Source organism: Dromiciops gliroides, chromosome 1, assembly GCF_019393635.1.
Source record: "Dromiciops gliroides isolate mDroGli1 chromosome 1, mDroGli1.pri, whole genome shotgun sequence".
NCBI lineage: Eukaryota > Metazoa > Chordata > Mammalia > Microbiotheria > Microbiotheriidae > Dromiciops > Dromiciops gliroides.
Genome location: NC_057861.1, coordinates 386,580,630 through 386,596,949, shown reverse-complemented (window position 1 = coordinate 386,596,949; position 16,320 = coordinate 386,580,630). Strand labels below are relative to the sequence as shown.

The following is a 16,320-nucleotide window of genomic DNA, read 5'->3' as shown; positions in this document are numbered from 1 at the left end:
GAGGAGATGCCCATCAGTTGGGGAATGGCTTAAATAAGTTGTATACAATTGTAAATGGAACACTATTGTGCTATAAGAAATAATGAGTAGGATGGTTTGAAAAAAGCCTGGGAAGACTTATATGAACTGATACAGAGTGAGGTGAGCAGAACCAAGAGAACACTGTACACAGTAACAACAATTATACAATGATCAACTGTGTGGGACTTGTTTATTCTGATCAATATAATGATCCAAGACAATTCCAGAGGAGTTATGAAAAATGCTATCCACCTCCAGAGAGATAACTGATGGATTCTGAGTGCAGATTGAAGCATGCATGATTTTTTTTACGTCTTTATTTTTCTTGCCTTTTTTTTTTTTGGCAACATGGCTAATATGGAAATAAGTCTTGCATTATTTTACATGTATAATTGATATCACATTTCTTACCTTCTCAATGGGTGGGGAAGGGGCTAGAAGAAGGAAGAAAATTCAGAACTCAAATTTTTAGAAAAAGGAATGCTAAAAATAAATAAATATTTTTATTATAAAGAAAATAAGTTATCAGTCAGTAAAGAAACATTTATTTTGAGTACGTACCACACACTATGCTAAGATATCTTACAAAGGCCAATCCCTTAATTCTCCAAATAAGAAAATTGAGGTCCAAAGAAATTAAGTGACTTTCCCAAGGTCTCATAACTAGTTTGATGGCCAGGACAGACTAGAAGCCAGGTCCCCTGTCTCCCAGTTCAGTGTTCTTTCCCTCTAGCTAAATTGCCTATACCCCTAACCCACCTATTACTGAAAAAACAATTTAGAGTCCCCTCCTTCATCTCCTTCCATCTGTGGCAGCAGATTTTAATGGCTAATAACAGTAGTTGACATATATACGCCTCAATTTCATATACATATATATACATACATAAACACACATATATGTATTGACACATACACAGTACATATATTATACTGTACCATTAGCAAAATGCTTTCCTTTGTTTGTGTTCCAATGTTTCTTTGTGAAGTAATGTAAATATTGAGTATTGGCCTTTCCATCCTCCCACAAAGGGCCAAATTGAATTGACTGGTGAGACGAAATAGGATGTGTTTCTTTGCATTGCACTGTTGCACTAAACAGCAAATATTTCTCAATTACAGGTAAAAGACAATTTGATGTTCATTTTTTTTTTTTTTTTGCGGGGCAATGGGGGTTAAGTGACTTGCTCAGGGTCACATAGCTAGTAAGTGTCAAGTGTCTGAGGCCAGATTTGAACTCAGGTACTCCTGAATCCAGGGCCAGTGCTTTATCCACTGTGCCACCTAGCTGCCCCCTGATGTTCATTTTTTTTTTTTTAGTGAGGCAATTGGGGTTAAGTGACTTGCCCAGGGTCACACAGCTAGTAAGTGTTAACTGTCTGAGGCCTGATTTGAACTCAGGTACTCCTGACTCCAGGGCCGGTGCTCTATCCACTGTGCCACCTAGCTGCCCCGATGTTCATTTTTTAAAAAAAATTTTGAGTTCCAAATTCTCTTCTTCCCTCTCTCCCATCTCTGAAGGCAAGCAATTTGGTATTGATAATACATCTAAAGTCATGCAAAACACTTCTGTATTAGCTATGTTGCGAAAGAAAACAGACCAAAAAAAGAAGAAGAAGAAGAAGAAAGTAAAAATAGCATGCTTTGATCTGCTTTCAGACTCCAGTAGTTCTTTCTCTGGAGGTGGAGAGCATTTTTCCTCATACGTCTTTCAGAATTTTCCTTGGATCGTTGTATTGATCAGAATAGCTAAATCACAGAATGAGAACTTGATTTGATTTTAGGATTCAAAAATGACCTGGAACTCTTGTACAGGACCTTGAAACTCTTTCAAAGTGAAGCTCCAGGGACTTGACCCTTGACCAGGGTCCCTTCTTTCCTAACTCAAACTAGTTTGGAAATAAGCTGCCTGGGAGGTGGGGTCAAGTCAGATGCTATTTGCCTAGTGCTTGGTTCCTCTGAGTTTAATGTCCAGCCTTTGATTTGGAACCGTAGCTGTTTGATCACAGATAGAGAAGTCATTGATAGACACAACATTGCTAAAGTTTTAATATTTTTAACATGTTATTTTCTGATTGATTTTCCTGGAAGCTAAATAAATGCTTTGTTAGCTCATTTCAAATACCATGACAATCCTTTTATTTGGAAATCTTGTTGGACTTGATTGTTGAAAAAAAGACTTTCCTCTTTAAAATGTAAAGATGTTAGGGGCAGCTAGGTGGCACAGTGGATAAAGCACTGGCGCTGGATTCAGGAGGACCTGAGTTCAAATACGGCCTCAGACACTTGACACTTACTAGCTGCGTGACCCTGGGCAAGTCACTTAACCCCAATTGCCCCACAAAAAAAAAAGGAAAGATGTTTAGAAGTAGATTGGCAAGTGCTTAAACGTGTTTTATGACTTTTTTTTTAATCAGGTTGTGCTTTGTATATCGGTGGATGTATCTCAAGACTATGGACAAGTAGAGAACGTCATTAAGCAAGTAAGAGCTTTGGCTGACTGGGCCTAGGTCATCCTCATTGTTTTTACATTTATTATTTCATTACCTGGGCTAAGTGAAAGAATTTGTTAGCATTTGTAATTATTTTCTTGCATTTTGGAGAGTTTCACATCTTTCATTAATCAAGACACCTGCAACAATAACCTTTTTTTTCTAGGCACAAGAGAAGCTGGGCCCTGTTGACATGCTTGTAAACTGTGCTGGGACATCGGTTTCAGGAAAATTTGAAGATCTTGAAATAAATTATTTTGAAGTGAGTAAAAATGCTTTACCTTTAAAACTTAAATATGTGAAATGCATTCTGATGCAGCCTAAGAGGGAATAAGGCTAGTTGAAAACAGTAGGCTTTGAATCCTTTAAAATTAGGAGAAATGGACCTGTTAATGGTAAATGCCTGCTCTTAGAACCATTTCTGCTTTTATTTAATTTTTTTTTTTTAAGCAATCAGGGTTAAGTGACTTGCCCAGGGTGAAACAGTAAGTGAGGCTAGACTTGAACTCAGGTCCTCCTGACTTCAGGGCTAATACTCTCTCAACTGTGCTACCTGGCTGTCCTTATCTAAACTTTTACCTATCACCATGGTAGCACTTTTAGAGTTTCCCTTTTGCCCCCAAAGAAAATGCCATGAATTTTATATTCTCTAAAGTCCAATTTTTAACCTGCTACATTTTTTTTTCTTAATGTATTATCCATCACAGTCTGAGCATTGACTCCTTTCCTCTTTGAGATATGTTCGTTACATTCTCTTGTTTCAGCTAAGAAAACTGAGAGACCTAGAGTCTAGTTCTCTTGATCTGAGATCAGTGGTGAAGTCTTCTAGTCCCTCATCCACCGACTTTCCTGCTTAGTCAAATCATCAAAATAATTTAAAGTAATTTAAACTAAATTTAAATGAATAATTAATCAATCATAACAACAAATAAGTTAATTATTAATAATTAATAAAACCACCAATCATTGTATAAATAAGATAGTTTTAAAAACTAATAAAATTAATGATTATTATAAATTGTATAAATTAAATTGAAAATAATAATAGTATAATTTAAAGTACTTTATCAGTTATAGTTAGAAAGGGTACTTGGCAAGGTCCATCTTTCTTTTAACCTATGAAAAACAATTGATGAAATTATTTTTTTTCCAGTAGTTGTGTAGTTAGAATGGTTTGGGAGTAAATATCTAGAATACTATAATAGTCCAAGCATGAAGTGATAAAGCAAGGGAGGTGAGTTGACTGTGGAAATAGCTAATTTAAGAAGGAGTACAGAGGAAATTGGCCAGGCTCTTGTACTTGTTGGGACAAAGGAAAAAAATAGAATTTAAAAAATTATTCCATTACTATGATTCTGTATTCCTGGGGGAAACATGTTCTTTATAGGTTAAGAAGAAGATGGGCCTGGACAAGTAGTATCCTGGTTTCCAAGTCCAGTTAGAAAGTCCACTTGGGGCTGAGCCTGATTCCTTCTTCTCTTGAGTCTTTCCACATACATCCCTTTTCTCAAAGATCATGCCCATAATGCTGAAAAGAGGCTGATATCTAAGGCCTCTGTTTCCTGCTTAGTTTGTACCTTTTCCTCTTACCTCCCAGTATTCCCTGGAGGGGAATATCCCATCCTCTGGATTTATTCTGAATGTGGAAAGTAAAATTTCCTGTTAGAGTTATTCTCTGAATTAAGTGGTTTGTTTCTATTTTAGTCTAAGGAATTGTATTTCAACTGTTTTTGCATAGTAAATTGCATGTGTGGGGCAATATTCTTTGACTGATATTCAAATTCAAGCTAAAGATTATTTCTTAAGTTTTCTCAGGTTTATGGGGTTTATCTAAAAGTAAACTATATTCTCAATTTACATGCAAACTCTTAGCTATGTTATTCTTTAGGCAAGACCTAGTGTTGTTGGGATTTTCGATGAATATATTTTTCTTGTCAAAATACCTCTCTTTTTAAAAAGAGAATCACCACCTACTTTTGTTTGCAACACACCTGACTTCATCAGAAGAAAGCTTGTTTGGCCAGTTTTTACCAAGGGCATAAATAACTTCTGTTGCTAGGGTATAACTCTAGGCCAATGTAATAGATTGCAATATTATATTAGAGAGTAGAATACTGATATGATGTTTAATTTCCAGTGTGCTTTTTTTCCACAGTTGAGTTTCTTATTGAAAAGTAGCTAATGTTTATACTTGCAGTAGTCTTCTGATTATTTTCTCTTCAAGTTTTTCCCCTTTCCAACCCAGTCGTCCTCATAATGGCTAAATTGATTTTCCTAAAGCACAGGTCTGACTATGCCTTTCTCCTGTTCAAGAAACTTCAGTGGCTCACACTTCTAGAAGTGCATACTTCTTCTTTGGCTTTCAAAACCTACTGCAATCTGCTTTAATCTATCTTTTCTAGACAGATTTCATATTACTTCCTCTCAAGTACTCTAAACTCCTGGCAAATTGGCCTTGAACCCAGCATCTCTGTCTTTCATCACCATGCCTTTCCCCCAATGGTGGAATATTCTCCCTCTTTACCTCTGCTCCTCTTAAGCTTACTTTAAATCTCGGAGTCAGGAAGATCTGAGTTCAAATCTGGCCTCTGGCATTTACTAGCTCTGTGACCCTGGGCAAGTTACTTAACTTCTGAGTAGCAGATTTCTCATCTCTAAAGTTAAAGCCATTGTCCTGAAGCTGCTTTGTATTTACCTGTCTGCATGTTGTATCTTCTATTAGACTATAACTTCTTTGAGGGCAGGGATTCCTTCATTTTTGTTGTTGTTGTTGTTGTTGTTTTGCAGGGCAATGAGGGTTAAGTGACTTGCCCAGGGTCACACAGCTAGTAAGTGTCAAGTGTCTGAGGCCAGATTTGAACTCAGGTACTCCTGAATCCAGGGCTGGTGCTTTATCCACTGAGCCACCTAGCTGCCCCCGATTCCTTCACTTTTACCATTGGATCCTCAGCACCTAATGCAGTACCTTGCATGTGGTAGGTGCTTCATGAATAGTAATTGAATTGAATGTGTTAAGCACCCCAAGGGTCGAAAATCTTCAAGTAATACTTGTGATCTTTTTTTCTCCATAGAGATTAATGAATATAAATTATTTGGGCAGCGTATATCCCAGTCGAGCAGTGATAACCACCATGAAAGAAAGAAGGATGGGCAGGATTGTCTTTGTGTCCTCCCAGGCAGGACAATTGGGGTTATTTGGTTTTACTGCATACTCATCGTCCAAGTTTGCTCTTAGAGGATTGGCTGAAGCTCTGCAGATGGAGGTAAAATTTTTTTTAACTTTACTTTTTTTAAACTTTACTCGGAACTTCATCTATACTCACATATACATAATATACATACATATGTGTGTATGCATGTATGCATGCATGTGTATATGATTTTTCTCCCCAATTACAAGTTAAAACATTTTTTTTAACATTTGGATTATTTTTTAAAATTTTGAGTTCCAAATTCTCTCTCTCCTTCCCTCATCTCACTCCTTCCTGAGGTGGTAAGCAATCAGATATAGGTTATACATGTGCAATCATGTAAAACATTTCCACATCAGTAATTTTGTACAAGAAGACTCAAATAAAAGAAAAAGAATGAAAGAAAGTAAGTGAAAAATAGCATGCTTCAGTCTGTATTCAAACAATATCAATTCTTTCTCTGGAAGCAAACAGTATGCTTCAACATTAGTCCTTTCGGATTATCCTGAACAGTACAACAGCTTATGTGACTTTTAAGGCTGGTAGTAGGAGCTGAGAGGCATCGTAGTAGAGTGGCTGTGCTGTCAAGAAAGTCTGGGTTCAAGCCTTGCTTTTTTTTTTTGAATAGAATTTTATTTTCCAAAATATATGTAAAAACAAAATTTTAACATCAATTTTTAAAAAAAACTTTGTGTTCCAACTTCTCTTTCAAGCCTTGCTTTCAACACTTACTGGCCACAACTCTAAGTCACTGGAGAGTTGCACTAGTATCACTGATCTGCATAGGAGGGTATTTGCACACAATCACTGTTTGCCATACATTGTTCTATGTGCTGGGGACCAGAGGCAGTAGTGAAAGAAGTCCTATCCACAAAGTGCTTCCATTCTAGCAAGAGGTAGCAACAGGCTCACCCGTCTATAGATCTGTACAAGAGACATACAGGATGACTTTGGGGGGAGCCATTAGCACCTGGGAGGGACCAGAACAAGTCTCCTATCAGAGGTAGCTCTAGAGCTTTATCTTGAAGAGTACTAGGGATTCCAAGAGGTGGAGGTGAGGAGGGAGAGACTAGGTGATTTCTAAGTGCTCTGCCAACTCTAAAGTCCTTATGTTATACTTCTTTCTAGCGGGTGTGAGGCTAAATTAGGAGGAAGGTGAGGGAATAATCAGAGGAAGGCAGTGTCCCAGAGGCCAAGGGAGGAGAGAACCTACAGGTTGGAGGTGGGGGGAGTGTTAGGTAATGGAGGCAAAAGAGAAGACAAAGAAATGATGGCTGTGGTTACCTTTCAGAAAGGTGTTTCAGTAGAGTAGCAAAGTCAGAAGAATGGGGTTGAAAAATGAGTGGGTGGGTAGCTAGATGGCACAGTGGATAAAGCACCAGCCCTGGATTCAGGAGGACCTGAGTTCAAATCCGGCCTCAGACACTTGACACTAGCTGTGTGACCCTGGGAAAGTCACTTAACTCTCATTGCCCTGCAAAAAAAAAAAAAAAAATGAGTGGGTATCCCTGATTCCAGAGGGCCTATGATGATTGATGCATGAATCATCAGTCATGAGTCACAGAGAGATAATGGACTCAAGATGTTTGGGCTCCTATGGGCCAAAGAATATATTAATAAGTGAAGGAGGAAAAAAGAACATGCAAAAACCTTATTAGAGCCTCTCTGACAGACATATAATTTTGGAAATTGCCAATTCATAAATTTGTTTGCTTATGAATATTTGTTATAAGGGTTTTTTTTCAATTGGGGTGGAGGGAATAGGTGGGCAATAAAGAAAAGAAATAATCGTTAAATGAAAAAACTTTTGAAAAATAGAAACAAGAAGAAACACTCATAAACACACAGAAAAGAAATGAATGGGTGTTGAGGCAGTGGATGCAGAGTTGCTAGGAGTTTGGCTATGCTATGAAGGGATAGGATGATAGCATGAGAAGAGGGAGGTTTGAGTGAAGGATTTTTTAAGAATTATATTGATTCATTTTGAACTTAAATGTAAAAAGACCCAAAAAAGAAAATTTCCATGTACATAGCACAACATAAAAAGAGGATTCAATATAAAACCATGAATTGTAATTTCATAGTGTTTACTTTAGTTTTTTTCCTTTGGTTGGGCAATGAGGGTTAAGTGACTTGCCCAAGGTCACACAGCTAGTAAGTGTCAAGTGTCTGAGGCCAGATTTGAACTCAGGTTATCCTGACTCCAGGACTGGTGCTCTATCCACTGCACCACCTAGCTGCCCCTTTTTTTAGTTGTTTTTTTTTCCCCCCAAAGTGTTTACTTTAAAAAAAAAAGTATATGATATGGGATCAGGAGGTGGCATAGTAGGTAGAATACCAACCTTGGAGTCAGGAGGACCTGAGTTCAAATCCGACCTCAGACATTTACTAGCTGTGTGATCCTGGGCAAGTCACTTAACCCCAATTGCCTCAGGGGAAAAAAAAGAATGAAAGAGAGAGAAAGAAAGAAAGAAAAACATATGATAAAGGTAGACATCGTTTTTTTAAAGCTGTACTCCTTTTCTGTGCTTCCTTCTAAGTTTTCTTTTGTTCTCTGCTGTGCACTTTTTTCCTTCCTCCTTCTCCACCCCACCCTAGAGAAGGCTATCATTAGACACTAATATGTGTGTATATGTGTGTGTGTATGTGTGTGTGTATGTGTAAAACCATTCGATATATACTTCTATTAATCAGTTCTTTCGATGCAGATAGCATCTTCCTTCATAGATCCTTTGTAGATGATTTGAGTATTTATAATATTCAGTATAACTTAATCGTTTCTCTTATTGCTATTGCTAGCATTTTGGGGGGGGGGCAATGAGGGTTAAGTGACTTGCCCAGGGTCATATAGCTAGTAAGTGTCAAGTGTCTGAGACTGGATTTGAACTCAAGTCCTCCTGAATCCAGGGTCAGTACTTTATTCACTGCACCACCTAGATGCCCCCATTGCTAGCATTTCTAATACAATGGGTATCGTTGTTTCACTCCTGATCTTATTGGGAAGGCTTCTATCTTATCCCCATGGCAAATAATGCTTGCTGGGGTAGATGTATCATTTTAAGGAAAAATCCCCTTCTACCTATGTTTTCAAGTGTTTTCTTTCTTTTTTTTTTTTTGCTGGGCAATGGGGGTTAAGTGACTTGCCCAGGGTCACACAGCTAGTGTCAAGTGTCTGAGGCTGGATTTGAACTCAGGTCCTCCTGAATCCAAGGCCAGTGCTTTATCCACTGCGCCACCTAGCTGCCCCCAAGTGTTTTTAATAGGATAAAAATTGTATTTTATCAATAAGGAATGAGTATTGTATCTTTCTGCATCTATTGATATAATCATATGCTTTTTGTTACTTTTGTTATTGCTGTAATCAATTGTGTTAAAAGTTTTCCTTATGTTAAACCATGCCTGGATTTTTTAAAGGTAAAGAGAGCAAGACATGTTTGTAGTCATCAGAAAGGGAACTCAAAAGAAATTGAACAGTGGATAGAGCACCGGCCCTGGAGTCAGGAGTACCTGAGTTCAAATCCGGCCTCAGACACTTAACACTTACTAGCTGTGTGACCCTGGGCAAGTCACTTAACCCCAACTGCCTCACTTAAAAAAAAAAAAAAGAAAGAAAAAAAAAGAAATTTATGATAACAGAAAATGATGGCTGGGACAAGGCTCACAGGCACCTGGACAGGGCATAGTCTTACCAAGGGTAAGGCTAACTTCTCCTCAGAGCCTGGAGCATAGGAGGCAGGTGGGGATACAGAGAGCTCTGGGGTGTAGAAAGAGGGGACCTGACAGACCTCATGATGGATGAATGACTGACCTTGATTTTTTTTTTGTCCTTATGAAAGTAGGAAGGGTAGTCACCTGCTCAGAGGGAGTGGGGGAGGCTAATATGGGGAACTTGAGATAAAAGAAGTTTTTGAAATAGTAGTGGAAAGAATAGAAGGATTAGCATGTATGAGTGAGGATTTACTTGAGATTAGATAATTTGAGTCCAGTGGACCCATTTCATCCCTATTGTGTGACTTTCCCCCCCATCATTATTCAGCAGCTAGGGAATATAAACAGGGAAGGAGGATGTTGGAGGTGAGCCAAGAAGACTGTAAACCAAGTATTAAGCTTCTTAAGAAAGAGGGAAGAGGGGACAGCTAAGTGGCTCAGTGGATAGAGCACTGGCCCTGGATTCAGGAGGACCCGAGTTCAAATTTGGCCTCAGATACTTGACACTTACTAGCTGTGTGACCCTGTAGGGGCCAGTAGATTATAGCAAGAAAGATCTGGGTGAGAGATGGAGAGGGAGAAGAGAAGAAGAGGCAGCCAAATGATTAAGAGAAGGAAGATCTGGAAGTGTGAGGCTTAGGGGCATGGGAAAAGGAGAATTCCATACTGTAGAGAAGTGGCCAGGGTTGGCTCTCTAAGAGGACCAGGTTTCCCGGATCACTAGAAGACAGAAGGAGGCAGCAATATGGGGCAGTGGATAGTTATGATAATGACGATTGTAGACAGAATATGAGATGAAGAGACCTAGGATGAAAGAGTTTAAGATAAAAAGGGGTCAGAGGATACAGTACAAAAGGAGAACAGGAAAAGACCAGGGACTAGGAAGAGGTAGGACTTACCTGAGTTAGGCAGGAGCTGTCACAAGGTTAGGGATGCATTTGGGTGTAAAGAATTGTTATTTGAGGTTTTTGTGCCTAGGCGTGCACTGGCCTGGGGCACCACGAACCACATGGTGCTCCACCCACTGGTTGTAGCCATTGCCAGGGCGCTGTCACCTTACTTCATTACCACTTGCCGATGCCTACATGGGCCTGGCAAAATTATAATGATTGGAAGCCTAGTGAGGGCAGTCATGTGACTGTCAGAATGGCCATCCCATTGGCTGGGGCTGTGTGGGGTTTTTCTGGGATTGGGGGAGGAGAATTCTAGCTGTATGCTGGAACGACAGGAGTTCTACTGCGTATTCTCAGCTGATTTCTGGGCCGGTGGTATCTTTTCAGGTTGTATAATTTCCCTTTCCCCATTTTATTTCCTTTCCCTCGATCCTACTGATCCTGTTTGTGGGTTTTTTTTTTTTTAAGTTCGTTCTTGTTAAAATAAATCCTGTTCTGTTTTGAGGGACACAGCTCCTTGCTTACCTCAATATTGCGGGGAGCCGCTTAGCTAGCACTCCCCAATTAAAAATTGGTCCCCACATGGGGTAACTGAAAGAAGGAAAATTATGTACTCTGATAGCTTCATTTTAGTTCATGTGAACCCCCAAAATATGTTATTTATAAGCAAAGGGGAAAAAAAAAGCACGAAATGCTATCAAAAACCTTGCCACAGCCTCTCTGTAACGGAGGCCTCACTAGTCATTTAACTGAAGGAGGCCCAGAGGGCATCCTGGATTCATTCAGTCCAGGCTTGGATTCCATTCCAAACTTTAAACAATCAGTTCTTGCAAAGTGAACTGAGCAGACCCAGGAGAACATTATACACAGTGACAGCAATGTTGTATGATGGTGTCAGATAATTTTCTAAGCCCTGATGTTAGACAAAGAAAAAACCAAAGTCTCCAAGCCAAAGAAAATTAGGTTTATTGAGAGAAGGAACCTATCTCACAATAAAGCTGGTCTTGGTTCTAGGACCCAAAGACATCAAGCCTTAGGATTCAGGGATATTTATACTCATATAGTCCCCAAGATTAACATATTACAAATGCAGTTAGATATTCCTGCAATAAGCAAATATATAGCTGTGTCTTCTCATCTATTGGTCCCCAATATCATCACTGTCAAGTAACATGGCTCAAAACATACAGAATTGCGGAAGTAGAAAACCCATCTATAGATTTAGAAGTGGCCATCTGTGGCAAGCCATCCCACATTTGTGACACTTTTAGGGCATTTGATGGATTTTAGATGTCTTAATCAGGTCAATCTTGTTGCTTTATATATTATTTTAACAGTTCCAATTGGTCTGTAGCAACTCCAGAGTAGTTATTTTGGCTATCTGACCTTTATCCTGATTGGTCCATCTTAACCACAAACTTGTATAGGAGGATGCTTTAATGTATGAGAGGACATGTTGATCCAAGCATTTACAACTTGTCTTAATTCGTTATCATCTACTGAAGCTTGAATCACATATATAGATAAGGAATGACTTAAATCACTAGAAAAGTAAGGAATGGGGAAAATCTCACTCACAATGATCAATTGTGAATTATTTAGCTCTTCTCAGCAATACAATGATCCAAGACAATTCCAAAGGACTCATAATTAAAAATGCTCTCCACCTCCAGGGAAAGAACTGATGGAGTCTGAATGCAGGTTGGAGCATACTGTTTTTCACTCTGTGTGTATGTGTGTTTTTCCTTTTGGTCTGTTTCTTCCACAAACATGACCAATATGGAGATATGTTTTACATGATTGTGCATATAGAGTCCATATCAAATTGCTTACTATCTTAGGGAAGGGGGAGGTAAGAGAAATAGGAAGAGAATTTGGAACTCAAAAATTTTTTTAAATGAATGTTAACTTACACCCAGAAAAAAAAAAGAATGTTAAAAATTGTCTTTACATTTAATTGGGAAAAATAAAATATTTTTTAAAAGTTGAGGTATATATAAAAAATTATTTCTTCAAGTATTCCACCCTTAAGTACTAATAAAAATAAAAACAAAACCCTGTGAATACAATTTAAATACTTTTTCCAGTATTAGTTAATTCAGAGTAGCAAGTGATTCCAAACCATTGCTGTTTCCCAGTTTACTTGATGTTTATTTTATTTTACTTTTTTGTGGGGCAATGAGGGTTAAGTGACTTGCCCAGGGTCACACAGCTAGTAAGTGTCAAGTGTATGAGGCCAGATTTGAACTCAGGTCCTCCTGACTCCAGGGCTGGTGCTTTATCCACTATGCCACCTCACTGCTCCTGCCAGCTAATTTGAAATGTCAGATTATTTTAAAACACAGATTGAATTATTTGGATTATCTGTTTTGTCTATAGTTCTATTTCAAATAATTGAAGTCTGACAGTATTTCCTGAACTTCTGATACTTCTGATAGTCTAACCTATTGAGAACTCCACAATGACCTCCACCATGAGAAATGTTGCTTATGGTGACAATCTAAAGCTTGGTTGTATTTCATTTTTTCTAATTTCCCTGGTATGAGGGCATAGTTATGACATGGTTCAGCTTTAGATCTTATGACACTTTGTCCAAGGTCATGGCTTGGAAAGAAGAACTAAGTGTAAAAGGACCAAAATGGTATATGTCCTAGGAATCTATTCCAGGATGGAGGTGCCTTTCAGTTGGACTTGTCTTGGTCATTTTCTCTAGGGCAGGTGTAGAGGAAAAAGGTCAATAAGCAGAACTGTCATAGGTCATCACCGTGGGAAGAAGTAGAAATGAACAGAGTACTTTTTCAGCACTCTCGGTACTTGGCCCAAATCCAGTACTATTTTTTTGTTGTTGTTTGCTTTTTGTGGAGGAATGGGGGTTAAGTGACTTGCCCAAGGTCACACAGCTAGTAAGTGTCAAGTGTCTGAGGTCAGATTTGAACTCAGGTCCTCCTGAATCCAGGGCCAGTGTTTTATCCACTGTGCCACCTAGCCCCACCCCCCCTCCCGCCGCCGCCAAATCCAGTACTATTTAAGAATGTAAACTAGGCCTTAAAACTGCAGGTCCTATTGGTGTTGAGGGCATGAACTCCACCTGTCAAGGGAAAAGTTATGGGTGTTTTTTGTTTGTTTGTTTGTTTTTGGCTTAAGATTCCAACCTAGTATTGTGGTTTTTTCCCTGATGATTAATATTATATTGGCCCTGCCTGGGTGAGAACCAAACTGAAGAGATTGTTCTTTCTTATCTCCCTCCTCCCCTGGGCAGCTAGCTGTTACAGGATTCAAACTTGCTATACAGGACATTCTACCCACAGGCGACTCCTGCATTTTCTTCCAGAGGCTTCTAGCATGTCATCTTTGGGAGGAAGGAGTCCTGGTTAATAAGAGCAAGCCCTGGGATATTCTCTGAGGCTATTGAGTGTAAATTTTGATTTTTAGTTTGAGGTTTTTAACCTCCTATGACATAAAGGGTATCATTCCATTGGGAGGCAGCTCAACTACTTCCTGACCTTTTAGGTGTTTGAATATAAACCTGCCAATTCCTGCAAATTAAAACTCTGGCAGACTGACTTAGGTGAAACTCATCATGGCCCATTTAAAGTGAGTTCAGGATCAGGGAGATAGTGAGGGCATTCAGGAGTTAAACTGAGTTCTAGTATCTAACTAAATCTCCCACTTATCTTGCATATATTTGTATGAGTACATTCTGTCTCTCTTGATAGAATATAAGTTACTTTAGGATAGGAACTGTTTCATTTTTGTCTCTGTATCTCCAGTGGCTGACCCATAGCAGGCGCTTAAATAAATGCTCCTTGATTTATTGCTATCTTATGAAGGGTGTACCTTGTTTTCCTACTGTCTTTTTTTTTTTTTTGCAGAGCAGTGGGGGTTAAGAGATTTGTCCAGGGTCACCCAGTGTCAAGTATCTGAGGTTGAATTTGAACTCAGGTCTTCCTGAATCCAGGGCTGGTGCTCTATCCACTGCGCCACTTAGCTGCCCCCACTACTGTCTTTTAATACATTAGAGTAGAATGCTGAGAAGTTCCCTGGAATGGGTGATATGAAGGTAGAGGTTGAGGGTAGCAAGAGTGAGGCTTTGGCTTCCAAGGTAGGAAATGGTATCCAGATATCGGAGGCTCAGTACTAGGAAGAAGGGTTTTCAGGAAAAGAAGGGAGGGAGGGAGCCACTGTGGAAGATGTATGCCCTATTTTTGTTCATATTTGGGAGTCCATTCAGGGAGATGTCTTGGGTTAGGAATGACTATCTGCAAGGACTCTACATGCTTTAAGATAGAGTTGAGGGAGAATGACTTTAGAATAAGAGCTATATGCAAAGTGGAAGAGATTCTTGGAGTAGTATTTGTTCTGAGGAAAAGGAAAAAAAAAGGACTGGCAGAGAGGAGTTGAATGTATATGGTGGCTTAGACTAATTATTTGCAAAGTATTACAGAAGAAAATGGTGGAAGATGCTAAATGTTATCATTATACAAAACACTGAAAAGTAACTGAAGAAGAGGCAAGGCTACAGAAAGAGTGGCATGAACCTCAGCTAAGGCAGAACATCTTCAGATGAAACTTTAGGGAGAACAACAAACTGATGTGAAAGAGAACAGGTCTGCCAGGATTTCTGTTGTAATCTATTCTAATTGGTGATGAGAATAGAACTACCACAGTCCCCAACGTATTGTGTGAGCAAATGACAACGAGTCAGGGTGACTGCCTAGACTTGACTTAATAATACATACTGGAAGTGACACACTTTTAAAGGAACTTGGAAATTAATTTAATATATCTCAGAAACTCCAAGAGCATAAAAAACATGAAGATGCTTTTACTAAATAAAAGATCATTGAAAATGTACCAACAACTTCCAACTCGTATGCCTGCTTCCTTATTTTTATAACATGGTTGAGAAAGAACTATGCATAATTTGAGGCTATATTTGATGAGGACATTAGAAGGGAACAAGCAGACTTTTGCAGATGATTTAAAAAAAAACAACAGACTACATCTTTACAGTAATAAAACTTACCAAATGGTCTGTGAAATATACAACCCTGCTTTATTTCTTTATTATGACTTAATTCCATAGAAGAAAATACTGCTTTTAAATTATCTCCTTCACACAAAGCTTGATGCAATTAGCAAAATATCATGTGAATAAAAGCAAAGGAGGGGATCCTTCTGTTTAGATTATAGACAAGATATGGATCCATCCATGACATGGATAAACACCGTGGGGGATATATGTTTTCCTGTTTTCTTGCTTCAACTAATGAGCATACTCAGTGGATCATTAAATAAAGTCACATCCATTGTCATAAGTCATAGAATCTTGCTTTATTTTAAAGAAATTCTGGTCCTTTTGAACTTCATTCTTCTTTCCAAAGTACATGACTTTGGACAATGTGTCATAAGATCTAAAGCTGAATCATGCCATAATTGTGATGTCATACCAGGAAAATTAGAAAATGAAATACAATCAAGGTTTAGATTGTCACCAGAAGCAACATTTTTCAAAATGGATATCATTGTAGGGTTCCCAATGGGCTGGACTATCAGAAATATAAGAAGTTCAAGAAATACTGTCAGGCTTCATTTATTTGAAACAGAACTCCAGACAATTCAAATAATTCAATTAGTATTTTGAGATAATCTGATATTTCAAGATACCTGGGAAATAGCAATTGTTTGGAATCACTTGCTACTCTGAATTAACTAATATTGGAACCAGTATTTAAATTATATTTATAGGGGATTTTGTTTATTTATTTATTTTTTAACCTAAGTCAAAAACCAGAGTTTTAATTTGCTGGAATTGGCAGTCTGGTTTATGTTCAAACATTCAAGTCAAGAAGCAGTTGAGTTGGGGCAGCTAGATGGCGAAATGGATAGAGCACCGGCCCTGGAGTCAGGAGTACCTGAGTTCAAATCCAGCCTCAGACACTTAACACTTACTAGCTGTGTGACCCTGGGCAAGTCACTTAACCCCAATTGCCTCACTAAAAAAAAAAAAAAGAA

At 38.6% G+C, this 16,320-nt stretch overlaps 1 protein-coding gene across 1 annotated transcript in view; it reads left to right on the top strand.

Moving 5' to 3' along the window:
* Positions 1-16,320, top strand: part of KDSR (3-ketodihydrosphingosine reductase) — a 71,075-nt gene that overhangs the window by 31,733 nt on the left and 23,022 nt on the right. Inside the window, exons 4-6 of the mRNA XM_043980273.1 lie at positions 2,439-2,504; positions 2,680-2,775; positions 5,585-5,776. Of these exons, the coding sequence (XP_043836208.1) occupies positions 2,439-2,504; positions 2,680-2,775; positions 5,585-5,776 (354 nt within the window). The remainder of the gene's footprint in view (positions 1-2,438; positions 2,505-2,679; positions 2,776-5,584; positions 5,777-16,320) is intronic.